The 15,123-nt window shown below is 46.7% G+C and overlaps 1 protein-coding gene across 3 annotated transcripts in view; it reads left to right on the forward strand.

Annotated features, from left to right (window-relative positions):
* The window catches only part of LOC137427922 (myosin phosphatase Rho-interacting protein), a 136,005-nt gene that overhangs the window by 111,267 nt on the left and 9,615 nt on the right, over positions 1 to 15,123 (forward strand). For all 3 annotated transcript variants that reach the window (XM_068117749.2, XM_068117747.2, XM_068117750.2), the window contains exons 12-16: positions 4,320 to 4,409; positions 4,890 to 4,999; positions 5,800 to 6,105; positions 6,265 to 6,496; positions 8,934 to 9,071. In XM_068117749.2, coding sequence (XP_067973850.2) covers positions 4,320 to 4,409; positions 4,890 to 4,999; positions 5,800 to 6,105; positions 6,265 to 6,496; positions 8,934 to 9,071 — 876 coding nt within the window. The remainder of the gene's footprint in view (positions 1 to 4,319; positions 4,410 to 4,889; positions 5,000 to 5,799; positions 6,106 to 6,264; positions 6,497 to 8,933; positions 9,072 to 15,123) is intronic.

Below are 15,123 nucleotides of genomic sequence, written 5' to 3' on the forward strand. Positions count from 1 at the left end.
GGGAGTTTGTTCCAGAGGCGGGAGAAAAGAGGAATGAAAGAGTGAAGGTGAGCGGAGAGCCGAGATTTTGGCAGTTTAACCATCAGAGGGTTGCTGGCAGATCTTGTGCGACCTGTAGGAATATTTGGGGGACAGAGCACAGAGAGAGCTGGGGGTGCAAGGCCGGAGAGGAGTCGGTAGAAGACAGAAAGACCACCTACCTGCCTGCGGTGAGTGAGTGAAAGGCCCTCAGAGATAGCTTCATCGCGGGAGATTCCAATAATTCTGAAAGCTTTGGTTTCAACAGCGTGAAGCCGAGCTAGGTGTGAGGCAGGAGCACCGGCCCATAGGGGAGAACAGTATTCCATTGAGCTGCGGATGAAAGCCTTGTATGTGGTGAGGAGCTCAGGTGTGCCGAGGAAGGACTTCGCACGACGGAGGATGCCCAGTCGGCGACTGGCTTTGGAGGCCAGCTTGGAAATGTGGTTTTCCCAAGAAAGATCATGGCAGATAGTGAGACCCAAAATCTTGAGCGACAGAACTTCTTGGAGAGGATTGTTGAGAAAGTAGATGGGAGGGTTGTCCAGTCGATCTTTTCGGAGAGACATAGTAAGAGTGTGAGATTTGTCAGGATTGAAAGACATGTTCCACTTGTTTGACCAGACTGTGATTTTGTCCAGGTCTTCAGAGAGTGAGGAGGCAGCAGACTGCCGATCTGAGGGAAGAGGAATGGAGCGGCAGAGAGTGGAGTCATCAGCAAAGAGATAGAGAGGATTTTCGAGAGAGTCAGAGAGATCATTGATGAAGACCAGAAAAAGCACGGGGCCCAGAACACTGCCTTGGGGAACTCCAGCCTGAACAGGAAGAGGAGATGAGAGAAACCCATTCAGGGCCACACGTTGACGACGACTAGAGAGGAAGTCCGCCAGCCATGCGTGGAGATTTCCATGGATACCAAAAGAGGAGAGTTTGGTGAGCAGAGCGGGGTGCCAGACCGTGTCGAAGGCACGTGATATGTCGAGGGAGACAGCTCTAATTTCCTGTTTGGCATTGAGGACCTCCATCCATTGTTGAGACAGCAGAAGCAGCATGTCCAGAGTAGAGTGACCTGGTCTGAAACCAAATTGATGATCAGAGATCAAGCCATTGGAGAAGAGGAAAGATTTCATATCAGAAGCAATGATGGATTCCATGACTTTGCTGATAATTGGGAGAAGGCTGATTGGTCTGTAGTTGCTAGGATCTGTTTTTGCACCTTTTTTGTGCAAAGCGGTGATGTTGGCTGATTTCCAAGCAGATGGCAGTTGACCTTGAGCAAAAGAGAGGGTGAAGAGAACAGAGAGAGGGTGAGATAGAGCAGCAGAGCAGGATTTTAGGACCCGTGGGCTGATGCCGTCGGGTCCAGTTGCAGAATCAGAGTCGAGGGTTGACAGAAACTTTTCCACCTTGTCAGGAGGAAAGGACACGGAGTCCAGGAGCAGCAGGGTACGACTGGGTATGGTGGGTACAGAGAGGGATGGGTTTGGGACACAAGATTTAGAGGCAAACACAGAGTTGAGGCATTCAGCTTTTTCACGTGCGGAGTCAGCTGTATAGCCGTTTGAGGTAAGGGAGGGGATGGAGGGGGAACAAACACCAGAAACGGATTTGACCAGACGCCACCAGGATTTGGAAGAGGGAGACAGATAAGAGAGTTCGGTCTTGAGAACGGAGAGATATTGTTTCCTGGCTCTCCTGAGGGTGGACACACACTTGTTTCGGGCTTTGTGAAAGGAAATGAGATTTCCTTCCGTTGGATTTGCTTTCCAGGAGACGAAGGCAAGTTGTTTCTGGGCAACAGCCTCACCACAAGATTCCGTGTACCATGGACGGGAGGAAGGGTATGACAACTGAAGACGAGATGGGATAAATCTGTGCATGAGAGAGAGCAATTTACTTTGGAAGAATTCCCAGGATGAGTTGATGTCAGAGGTGGTAGAGATGGGAGACCAGTCCAGATGATTGATGGCTGCTTGAAGACCGTGCCAGTTGGCCTGAGTGAAATGCCAGACTCGTCGACGCTGAGCAGGCTCCCTGAGGATGGTCAGAGAGATGTCCACTTTAACAAGGACATGATCAGATGTTCCGATCGGAGCAGAAGAAGAGCAGCAGACATTTTCAGGGAAGTTAGTCATAACCAAGTCCAGAAGAGAAGATGTTCCGTTGACTGAGATCCGGGTCGGGAAATTGACAGATTGTGTCAGTCCCAGTGAGTCGCAGAAGTCCTTTGCTGAGGAGCCATGGCTGGTGAGAGAGGTACCCACACCCAGCCAACTGGCATGATGACAGTTGAAATCACCACATATGAGGAAGAGAGAGTTGGGATGAGTAGATAGAAGTTGGTCCATATCATCAGACAGCGAGATGTAGATGGAGTCATCACTGTTTGGTGGACGGTACAACACACATATGAACAAGAGGTGGGAGCGAAGGGGAAGCCGTAGCCAGAGGTATTCCTGGGGGTGAGGTGGAGAGAGTGCAGTGCAGGGCGAGTGAGGAAGAGAGTTTTTGATAAAGATAGCAACCCCGCCTCCAGGACGAGGCTCAGGTCTATCATACCGGAGGAGGGAGTAGCCCGGGAGAGATACTATGGAATCAGAGACATCATAAAGGAGGAAAGTTTCTGTTAAGCAGATCACGTCTGGTTTGACAGAAGCAACCTGTATGGAGAGATCGGTTAAGTTTGAACGAAGGCCCCGGATGTTTGAGGTCCATACCGTTAATGAAGAGGAAGGGGGAGCATCAGATACAGAACAGGGGGGAGGAGGGGTAGGGTAAGATGTGGAAGAGGTGGAAGAGGTAGGGAGAGCTGTTGAAGGTGTGTCAGAGATTTCAGAATAGCTCGGAGAAAGGGAAGGATGGGGCGGACAAAAGGTTTGATGGTGATTGGGTGAGCCACAATGAGGTGTTATTTGAGGAGGGGGAAGAGCGAGGCAGAAGGTTGGGGGAGATGGAGGTGAGAGTTTGAAGGGGGAAGAAGCGGGGAGGACGCTTTGAGGAGGGGGAGTGAGCGGGGGGAAATTGAGAAGCAATGAGGGTGGGGAGATTTGAAGGGGAGGGGTGAGGGGGGAGTTTGGGAGGGAAGGGACAAGGGTAGGGATTTGAAAGGGATGGGATATGGGGGAGATTTGGAGGGGAGGGGTGAGGCAGGATTCTAGGAGGGGAGGGGCGAGGGGGCGTCTTGGCGGGGAGGGGTGAGGGGGTAGTTTAGGAGGGAGGGGGCAAGGGGGGAGATTTGAAAGGGATGGGTGATGGGGAAGATTTGGAGGGGAGGGGTGATGGGGAAGATTTGGAGGGGAGGGGTTATGGGGAAGATTTGGAGGGGAGGGGTGAGATTGGATTTTTGAAAGTGTACGATTTATGGGAAACGAACATTTATTGCAAAATGAGTTTCTTGTGACCTTCGAGTTAAAAATACGTTTAAGGACGCTGGATGGAGGATGGAGTGCAGGAGAGTTTAGGGAATGTAGAACAAAGGCACTATAGGAGATGGATATTTTTTTTGGGATGAATTGATTTGGTGAGCAAGTCGAAAGCAGCCTTTTAAAGAAGAAGAAGAAAAAGGTGTTATAAAATATGACGGAATACATAACTTGAGGGGAAAGTGTAAACATTGAAGGTTAATGAGTGAAAACTATCTGGGGAAATGGGGGAGAAACACGTGGTCGAAGAACGAACGAACGAATAAGAATGAATAAACGAATGAGAACAGAGAAGGAAATGTTTTTTTTTTTTTTTTTTTTTGAGTTGAGATTTACACAAGGAAGTAGGCTATGGGTGAAAAGACTGGGAATACAGAGAACGAAAGTTATTGGATCACAAACGACGGACCACTGAGAGAAAAACAAAGCCTCAAGGTTGTACAGTCTGTAGTTGAATTATCATAAGAAGTGGGTGAATTATCATACCTGCTAATGCACACTTTGCACCGCTAGACAGAATAACTTGAAAGCTGGATGTTATCTCGTTAAGAAAAAAATAATAATAATCAAAATCCCGCAAGTTGTACAACACGAAATACAGTCCTCACCCCTCACCATCCCACTTTTTGCTCCCATAGGGAGTGGGTATTTCTAATCTAGTACGTACAATATCAAATCTAGTACATATCCTGTGCATGTGAAGAATTGTGTGATGTTTAAGTGGGAAATCGATGTTACTGTAGTTGTCTTCATCAGCTAGACCTTTCCTATCCATCCTTGACTTCATCCAGAAGGAAGGAATGGGAATGAGCTTTGCATGAACCATCTGATTTTTCATGGGAGTTGGTTTTCATCTGATTGACCTGAACATCTTTCCAGGCATTGGATCTGGATGGAGAAATCAACCTCTCGAGCTGCATTGACGTGTCAGATGTCCAAGCCCAACGGAACTACTGCTTCCAGATTCATGTACGATCACTCGCTCGTTTATCTCACCTAGCTTTTTGAACCTTGTACAGGAAGAGCACCACGACATGGATGGGTTTGTCGAAAACACGCAAGTGGCTCTCTGTCGCCATTAATCACACTTGTGGTCGTCAAGAGGACTTCCTGGTGCAATTTTGAATTTTTGTTATTGATGTTATTGGTTTGCCGTGGGTTGTTTGCCAGTTTATTTACTCATTAACTTGTTAATTTATTCATTGCATTTTGATCAAACTCATCTAATCTACACGGAGTGAGACTAAACGTCAAATCAACTGCAACACATACACTGGTAATATTTTTTGCCGTGTCATCCCTCCTTATGGAGTACTGCCATACTCCATGATGTACACCTTAAATTGAAGAACTATTAGATATTGATTACGCAGCCCCTTGTGAACCAAAATATGAGCAAGAAGTTAGCTTGGTGGTTTAACTTTGCTATTCTCCTCCCCTCTTGGGCAGACCAAAGAAGGAGCTTTCACCCTCTCGGCCATGACGGCCGGGATCAGACGGAGCTGGATTCTAGCTATCATGAAAAACATTCGACCCTCGACCAATCCAGATATCTCAAGGTGACAAATAAAGTTTTGTTTTTTTAATCAATAAAATATTTCTACCCCTATTTTGATATCAAAATTATGCAGAAGGCTGTATTCTCTGTAGATGTATGGCTTGTTTTTACCTCCGCCACCAAAGGTGGACATAGGTTATGTTTTTATCCCTGTTTTGTTTGTGAGCATATCTCAAAAAAATATGTCAAAAAATATCTATCTCAAAAAACTATGGACGGATTCGGACAAGGACAAACTTATTCCACATTGGTGAAGTTCCAGGTCCGGATACGAGAAATTTTTAAGTGATCCTTCACCATTGAGTGACAGGGCCAACAACTATATTTAACACGACACCTCAAAACATTATGGACGCATTGGGATGAACCTTGGTGGGCAGGTTGGGTGTGTGACAAGGACTAATTGATTAGATTATGGTGAAGATCTGAATATGAGAATCTTTTAAGTGGTTTTTCACATTTGAGAGATGGGGCCAACAACGATATATAGCATGATATTTGAAAAGTTGTGGACGGATTCAGACAACAGTTGGTGGATGAGTTGGGTAGGTGACAAGAACAAACTGATCCGATTTTGGTTCAGGTCTGGATCCAGATCCGGCCTATCATTGGGATACAAAACAATAACGAATCTACCCTGAGTAAGTAAACTAATCTACCATGAGAACGAACCATTGCTTCCGGTCAGCCTGGCGGAGGTATGCGTTTTACCCAATGTCATTCTAGTTGTTGCTGTGATTACATTGGCGTAGAACATTCTCATACGTTTGCACTCTTACCTTTACCATTCTTCAAACACAGCCTTGTAGAAGAGAAGATAAAACCTTTGTCAACCCCGGTATCGTTATCATCTTCATCAATTTCGCGTCCTGAAACCACTGCTGAGCCCCCAGAGACTGCGACGGAAGTGGCCACGTGCCGCAGCCGTGCACGAGAGCGTCGACGTGAGGGTCGTTCCAAAACTTTTGACTGGGCCGAATTCAGGCCCATTAAACAAGCCATGGCCAGCCGTGGGGGGCCAGAGCCGCAGAGACCCTCTCAGGGATCGCGTTTCGAGCAGTGTGTGACGGAACGGGGGCGACGGTGGGAAGAGCGCCAAAAATGGGGGTAAGAGATGGAAAACGATTACGAATGGCCTGAGAGCAGGATTTCCTGGTGTTATTCTTTCCTCTTTTTTGATGATCAGAGTTTTATCGGGTTTTCTTTGCGGTGCATTATATTGATATTAGTTTGTGCTTGCGTTTATAATGGCTTTGGACTTTGCAGTGTGGATGGCTACGAGGAAGATGTTGAGGAGGAAAGAACAAAAGTGGATGGGGATAGTAGGGAGTTGGAAGAAAAAATGGAGGTTGGCTCACCTGACGACGAGATCGAACGGCAATGGCGGCGAGTGGAGCAAATGATGCCAAGGCCTGAGCGGCAGGTAGCCATTGGCTCTGTAGGTGGCACACCATCTTCTCCCCGTGCCGCTGGCTTTGTCGAACTACTCGAGAAAGAGGTGCGCTAGGTGGAGTTTTTCTCAACTGAATGGGGAGTTTTGGTTTTTGAGAGGAGAGGGTGCGGGGGTATTGGGGTGACAATGCAAGGTTATACTTTTTGCTGTTGAAGTGGTGTGTACGTCTACCTTGGAAGCATGTTGTTTTCTTAAGAAAAAAGTTTATATTATCGACCTGAGTATTTCCATTGCCAATTTCAATTTTTTTTATTTTTTTTGGTTTAACAAAACGTGCTTTTATCCATCTCGTTTTTCAGTTCCACTCATTAATATTTCTGAATGAAAGCAGGAGTGCGTTGAAATTGATAACCAGAGATAATTTAGAAAGGGTAGCTGAGAGAGAATATTGTGTGAGCAAAATGGAAATGGAGCTGAGGAGGAGGGAGAATTATATGGGGGTTGTCGGCAGAATTGGGAGTTGGGGTGGGGGGAAAAACACTGAATAAGACTAAACCCAAGCCACAACAACATATGGCTGCACTCGTTTGGTGTTTGTGCAGATGGCCTTTCTGTTGCGGGTTTGCCAAAACTTGGCAAGATGGCAGAGGGTAAAAAGGAAACATATTAACAGTAAGGGCCACAGTTGGACTCGACAATCAAGGCAATGAACAGACATAAAATGATTAGAGGAAGCAGGAAGGAAACAAACTAACCTGCAAGAAAGAGAATTGGGTTCGGTATGGTCAATGATGGTAGTTAAAATCATGATTATAGAGTGCGGGAGGGGTGTAATGAGATGGTAATGCACTCCCTGCTTCAAACACCGGAGGGAAGAGAGCACTTGAACCACCTCTGGAAGGCAGTTACACAAACTGGCGAAAAGAGGAACAAAAGAGTCGGGGTGAAATGTAGGCCTGGATTAACCAGGAGGAGATTAATGGAATAATTTCTGCGTCCTGGTGTGGCTGGGAAGTGTTGGAAGGTTGAGAGAGCAGATCGAGCTACCTTGGACGAGACTCGATAAACAAAACAAGCCACCGACCTCAATTAGACCCTGTGCTTTGGCCTCATCGTGGGAGATTCCAATAATGTTCAGAGCTTTGGATGCCACAAAATATAAAAGAGACAGATGTGATGCTGCAATGCTGAGTTCCGTTCTGGGGGGAGGGAGGAAAGAGGAGAGCAGTACTCCGTTCAGCTATGAACAAAGGCCTTGTCGGCTGTGAGCAGTTTTGATTTTTTTTTCAATTAATAACTTGGAACAGTGGAGGATGTCCTGTTGTCCGCAGGCTTTAAATTGTCAGTACAGGAGAGGTCGTGGCTGTCTGAGGCCTAGCAGTTCAAGAGACCGACCCTCTTTTAGAGTTGACTATAGAAATAGATGGGTGGATTTGCTTGACGATTCTTCTGAAGCAAAAGGGTGATATTGAGATTTCCCAGGATTGAAGGACATGTTCCATTTGTCAAACTAGCAAGTAATCAATTCCAGATCAGCAGAATGACGCAGCTACTGTCTGCCTGAGAGTGGGATGGAGTGCTGTATGACAGACACACTGTGGATTCATCTGCAAAAAGAGAGGGTTTGTCGAGAACATTGGAGAGGTTGTTCATGTAGGCAAGGAACAAGTCAAGGCCCAACACACTGCCATTTGGGGCATTCCAACCTCCACTAGGACAGGAAAGTTACATTGATAGCAATGCGTTGACTGCGTGAATGGAGGACGCCAGAAAGTCAGGTTTGAAGAAGGCTGTCGAAGCCACCACAGGCAGCAGGATTGGCAAGCAGAGCACATTGCCAGACTGTGCAGAATGACCGAGATTGTATCTCGCTGATAAGCTTGTTCTACTTCCGGAACTTAACCAAAATCTAATCAGCTTGTTCTTGTCAACTACCCAACTCTTCCACCAAGTTTCGTCCAAATCCGGTCATACCTTTTTGAGATATCGTGCAAAATTTCATTTTTGGCCCTATCTCTCAATGGTAAAGGATCACTAAAAATATATATATTGTCTGGATCCGGATCTTCACCAAAATCGAATCAATTCGTCCTTAACGCATGCCCAACCTGTCCACTGAATTTCGTCTGAATCTGTCCATAGCCGTTTGAGATATCCTGCTCGCAGTCAGACAGACAATCATGTGTGAAAATGTAACCTCCTTCCACTTTTGGTGGTGGAGGTAATGAATACAACACAACCAAGTATGTGCAAGAAGACACGGGAATGGACTTGCCCTACAATTTACAGGACAGGGAACGAACGACAATAGTTAGGACAGATCTGGGAGAGTATTCTTGTCTTTTGAAGTTTTAACGTAGCTTGGAATACCACATGTGTTTGCAATGAAATGGAACACTTGGTCTGCTTTGAGATTTATTTTTTCGGACACACATTTCCACCTAAAAAAAACTCCATCTATAGTAATTTCAGATTGAAGGTTTAAACCGCTCATTTTTCCTTGTCCACATCTCCGTGGTGGACTCATTTTCTCCTCGTTTAGATCGAGGCTCTGAAGTTGCAGCTCGAGCAGACGCAACAGGAGCTAACGTCGCTGCAGTCACAAAACTCGAGTTTGAACCAGCAGCTCCAGGATGCGCTTCAGCGTGAGCAGAACACTCGAACGGGATATGTGTCTCAGGTTGGTCTATGTCGAAGCGCCTCTCTCACGCTTCCTGCCGAGCTTTAGTATTGTATAATATATTAAGGAATAGTGTAGTATACAAGGATAATCAACTGCTTTTGAATCCCGACCCAGCTTTAAACCGTCGTCCTGGTGTTTTGTATACAGGGCAAGGCGTCAATATGTGTGCTGTCCTTTGGGTGGACGTTCGTTAAACTGGGTGTCCCAGCTGTTGGCATGAGTTAGTGGACCTTAAAGATCCCACGGTGTCTTTAACGAAGAGTAGGCAAACTATATCGTCGCACCCTGATCAAATTCCTGTTGTAACCTACAGGAGGCACTGCATCAGCCCCAGCAAATTATGATACTCAGCAGCCATGATTGTGCACTCCGGATCGGTCTCGAGCCTTGTAGGCCTCTTTTGTAAGACCCTTTCTGCCTCTCTCGCGGCTTTATCTTGACTCAATTTCGACAACTGATTTAATTTTTCACAATCACTAAGATAGTTTAACATTCGGTTGCAGTAAACGGGGAGAAAGTCAAAAAATTGATATTTTAAAAGGAAAAACGCATTTTAATAGCTGTTTTGAATGTATCTGATCGGGTCCGATGCTTTCAGATCCCATCATAGTTTTTTTTACTCATTGATCATTGCTGTGTTTTTTGAAAGTTGTATGAAATATTGATGTTGCTGGAGAACGTGATGTGATGATCAACCGGAAGCCAGAAGAAAATGGGAGTGAGGGTCAGGGGGTAGTGAGGAAGAAGAAGAGTAAGGGAAGCGTTGTTTGCCGGGGATTATGCAGCAATGACACAAAACACACCACAATACTGATAGAGTTGTTTAGTAACAAGTAATGATAAGGAGGTTCCAAGTAAGACAACTTCATATTCTGATTGTGGTCCCACGATATTAAATATGTAATGATCCATGTAAAAATGCTCTCTCGCTTTTATGAGTCGGAGACGGGGAGGACAGAGAGTTGGAGGAAGATGGGACAGAGTTGGGAGGGGAGGTTTTAATTTTTTTTATTTTTGTATACATCATCGAGGCTTGTGTAAAAGCTAACATTAATGACAAAAAAAAACGGCCACACAAAACATGCAATAAAGGGAGTGGGAGACAAGATGGGGAGAGAGAGGAAAGCACACAAGTACAACAGCAGATAAGAGGGACATCAGGATATCTGTGGGAGAGAGAGGGCTTGGGGGGAGGAGGCATATGGGAAGGGGGAAGGGGGGGTGGGAGAGGTATAACACACATGGACACTACTAGGACTTCCAGGAAAGAAGTCGGTATTTCAAAAAAGTGGATCTGGGGTGAATTAACTGGGGTATAAAAGATCAAGGTTTTGAATGGGGGAAGATAAGAGATGGTGGTGAACAGGTGTTTTGAAGACCTGGAGGGAGGAGTGGGATTGAAGAGAGTGAGGGATTTTGTTCCAGAGGTGGAAGTAAAGAGGAATGAAAGAGTGAAGGTGAATAGAGAGTCTTGATTTTGGTAATTTCACCAGAAGAGGGTTGCTGGCAGATCTTGTGCGACCTGTGGGAATATTATGGGGACAGAGCACAGACAGAGCAGGGGGAGCTAGGTGAGATAGGAGTCGGTCGAAGACAGAAAGACCACCAACCTGCCTGCGGTGAGAGAGTGAAAGACCCTCAGAATGAGCTTCATCGCGGGAGATTCCAATGATTCTGAAAGCTTTGGCTTCAACAGCATGAAGCCGAGTTCGGTGTGAGTGTGAGACAACACCCCAGAGCTAGGTGTGTGAGTTGAGAAGTTGAGAAGCCGAGCTAGTTGAGTTGAATGTGAGGTTGACACTTTGGGGGGGGGGGGGGGTGGATTGAGGAGTTGTGGTGGAGAGAGGGGTTGAGGAGTTCTGGTGGGGAGGGTGTTTGAAGGCTTGGAGTAGGGAGGTGATTGCAGTGTTTGGGTTGGGAGGGGGAGGAGTTGGGGTTTGCGAGGGTGAGGTTGAGTACTTTAGGTTTGGGAGAGGAGGTTGATGACTTGGGGTTTGGGAGGGAGGCAGAGTTGAGGATATGAAGTCACATTGTGTCCATGTTCCGTGGGTACCAGCTAGTTTACTAATATATTTATACGTTATATAAATATTACATAATAATCTATATATATAAAACACTGTGTGTGTGTGTGTGTGTGTGTGTGTGTGTGTGTGTGTGTGTGTGTGTGTGTGTGTGTGTGTGTGTGTGTGTGTGAGTGTGCGTGCGTGTAGAGAGATGTTACCGATAGACTCCGAAACGGAGAGGCTCACGTGCTTGATATTTGGCATAGACATGGCCATTGAGCCTGGGACGAACATGGCCGAGACCATATCTGACGAGACCCATATTTTTTATTCATATTTACCTCGGCGCATTTCAGCGAAGTACCCGCTAATCTCAGCCAGTGCCAGAACAGCTCGCTGATTCGCTCAGAGCGATCACGTGATGTTCCATCCCGTCACACGTCACACGTTTGCACGTAATTCAGGGCAAAAAGCGATTGCGTTTTTTCACCTTTATGCGATCGTGTTTTGTGTCGATTTTGTGCGATATGAATTAAATTTTAATTAATATTTCATGTTTACGAATTCGAATACGAAGGATTTCCCCTTTCCCCTTTCGATTTTGAATACGAATCGAATACGAACTTGAGTTGAGAGGGCGAATGTACGGGTTGGGAATGTACGGGTCTCCCTTCCCCCGCCCGGCAACGCCGGTACTGGAGGACGTGGGTCACAGGATCGGCGAGTCTCCAAAATCCGCTTCCGGCTCTTGCGAATATGCAGGACGATGTCGCGATTGTTGTGCTGCTCTCCGACCATGAGAACTGCAACGTCATTGTTGACTGGCCCTCCCCTTCCCGCCCCCTTCCCCCTCCGTCCTCCTCCTCCCTCCCCCCTCCCCCCTCCTCACCCTCCCATCCCTCACCCTCCCCCCTCCCACCCCTCCCCCTCCCCACTCCCCCTTCCCCCCTCCCATCCCTCCCCCTCCCCCCTCTTCTCCCCTCTCCCCCTCCCCTCCCCTCCACCTCTCCCCCTCCCCCTCCCCTCAACCTCTCCCCCTCCCCCTCCCCCTTACCCCCCCCTCTTCTCCCCTCCCCCCCCCTCTTCTCCCCTCCCCCCCCTCTTCTCCCCTCCCCCCCCTCTTCTCCCCTCCCCCGCCTCTTCTCCCCTCCCCCCCCTCTTCTCCCCTCCCCCCCCTCTTCTCCCCTCCCCCCCGTTCCCCTCCCCTCCCCTCCCCCCTCCTCTCCCCTCCCCCGCCCGGCAATGCCGGGTACTTCTGCTAGTATTATATAATAACATGACATTAGATTACTGCGGTTGGGATTATACATTGCTCATTAGAAAAGGCACAGCAGACCAATGAATGGAACTTAACTCTATTGCACAAGTTTGAAACAACAAAGTAAGAGTAGACTTAGCCTCCCCCCTCCAAATATGTAAAAAGGGCTTGAGAGGTTTGTGTGTGGTGTGGGTGTGTGTGTGTGTGTGTGTGTGTGTGTGTGTGTGTGTGTGTGTGTGTGTGTGCGTGTGCGCCTCAGGAATAGTTTTCAGGCAGATACACATCCACTGAGACCCACTTTGCACCAATGTTTATCTTACTGTTCTTCAATAAATGTCAACACCCATACTTTTAGCTCGGTCATTCACAAGATATCTAATGCATAATAGTCTTATCATGTGGAGAATATACCCTGATTTACTTATCCTATGTAGACTAGAGAATATACCCTACGACTTATTCCTGTACTTATGCTTTATACCTTAGTTTTTCCCATTATTGTTATTTTGTGGGGTTGCGTGGGGGGGGGGGGGGGGGGCCAGGGGGGGATTAGAACCATTTCCTTCGAAAACGAGTCACATTCTGATCAAGTCAGGGAAGCTTGATGGTCAGGGAGGTGTTTTCCTGATGACCAGTTTGAGTCTTCTCTTTTAAACCAAAACCACACTGATGCCTCTTCAGCAGCCGATGACCACTCCTTGAAAACTCTCGTTCTGTCTTTGCTTGCCAGGCCGAGATTTTTTACAAGGATATAGGCTGACCGACCAGGTAATCCCCTTAATCCAATTTCCACATTAAAGGAGTCAGTAGCATATCCTTCTTTGTGCATCTTAGTCATCAGCCACTCATATTTGACTTTTCTAACTTCACCAGCTTCTGACATCCTCGACCTAGACTAAAATTGTACCATTAACTCAAGGAGCATGATGCCCCTGCTCAACTCTGACTGAAGGACAATATCTGGTATTTGACGCGTCTCCGCAATAATCCCAGGAAATTTATTCATTCCGGGTAGATCAGCCCATATTTTCCATTAATTCGCATCACAGAAGACGGTATGATGAGGTTGCTCTTTCTGGATGCTTATATTTTCCTTTGTTTTATTTGAAAACCTCACTGTAATGAAATTGCAGTAATTCACATTTTACTTACCTGTGATAGGTTATGGAGTAGGGAGGTGTGTCATTATGGGTACATTTTACTGCATCCATGGTTCTTGCAATACTTTACATTTGAGTTCCCGATTATGTATCCAGGTATAACACCCTTTTGCTGGGGCAAACTTACAAGCAGACAGCGTATGCTCTAACGTTTCATAGCTACTACAAAGTTTATATTGAGCGTCAATCCTTTACTTTCCAACGAACGAGAATGGCCCCTGTGGGTAGTTGATCATAGATGGACGGAATGAGGCAACTAATTCACAAAGTTGACGTGCCACAGGTCATTCCCTGTTGGGGACCTTTGTAAACAGTCCTCCCAGCATGTCTACTGCCTTTGCTGACTCAATTGGACATGTATGATAATTAGGTAGTGGATAAAAAAATGGAAAGGGCTGGGTAAATGAGGGACACCAAGTATATTGAAAGCAATGGTTGTGGCCCAAGTGTTAATGAAGCAAATAACATCCCAGTATCCTTAGGGTCATGTATAAGAATGCTGCACAAGCCTGGTTGCCTATAATTATGGCTAGCCTCGCTGCAAGAGGAGACCTCGGTGACTTTGACAGAGGGGTGATTGTTGGGATGTGTTTGGCAGGAGCTTTAGTAACAAAGTCAGCTCAACTTGCTGATGTTTCATGAGCATGGGTTTCTAAGGTGATGTTGGTATGGAACTCTGAGGGAAAGACATCATCAGCAAAGGGCAACAGTGGGTCCGCTGAGAACTTCACAGAGCGGGATACGATAGTCGGGTTGCAGTGCACAAACTGCTCATCACACCTGGAAATACACGTTTGCGAGTCCAGTGGTGCAAAGAGCACAGGCGATGGACTACAGAGCAGTTGAGAAATGTGATATAGAAAGATGAATCATCCTTCATTTTGTTCACGATAAATGGACGAGTGCACGTGTGGCGCCAACCTAAAGAACTCTACAACCTTGAGTACTTGGTTCTGACAGTGAATGGTTGTGGTGGTTCAGTAATGTTGTGGGCACTTCCGACAGTGAATGGTCCTGGTGGTTCTGTAATGTTGTGGGCGCATTTTCCTGGTATGGTTTGGATACAGTCGTTCCCTTAGAAGACATGGTAAATGCCAATCGCTACTCAATGGTACTGAGTGATCATCTTCACCCCATGTTGCAACATCTATTTCCTGCCTGGAGGGGTGTCTTCCAGGATGGCAATACACAGATCCACAGATCCACAGATCCACAGATCACGTGTGGTCGCCCAATGGTTTGATGAGCATGACACTGATGTCATCCGTTATCCAGATGTTATGGACTTCTCAGTCACCAGATCTAAACCCAATTGACGCTGTAAACTCGCGCGCGCGCACACACGGACAAAGTCGATGACGTCGGGTCTCACCCTCTGCAATTTGCAAGCAGTCACGTGATACCTCCTTATTCCCCTATGGGAGGATACTTGATATCTGGCACACGATAGTTGCGCAGTCTCAGATGAAGACCACTCGGTCTAAATGTTGGACCCGAGCCTTAACTTGTGGCAGCCACTTTTTAATGGAGTTAGACAGTGCCTCTCTAGTTGAATGAGTTGTCTACCCTGACACTTGCAAACAGAGCATGAAGGTAATTTGCCTTCTAAACATTGAATACACCCA

The sequence above is a fragment of the Myxine glutinosa genome, chromosome 5, assembly GCF_964187855.1.
Source record: "Myxine glutinosa chromosome 5, kmMyxGlut1.1, whole genome shotgun sequence".
Lineage (NCBI taxonomy): Eukaryota > Metazoa > Chordata > Myxini > Myxiniformes > Myxinidae > Myxine > Myxine glutinosa.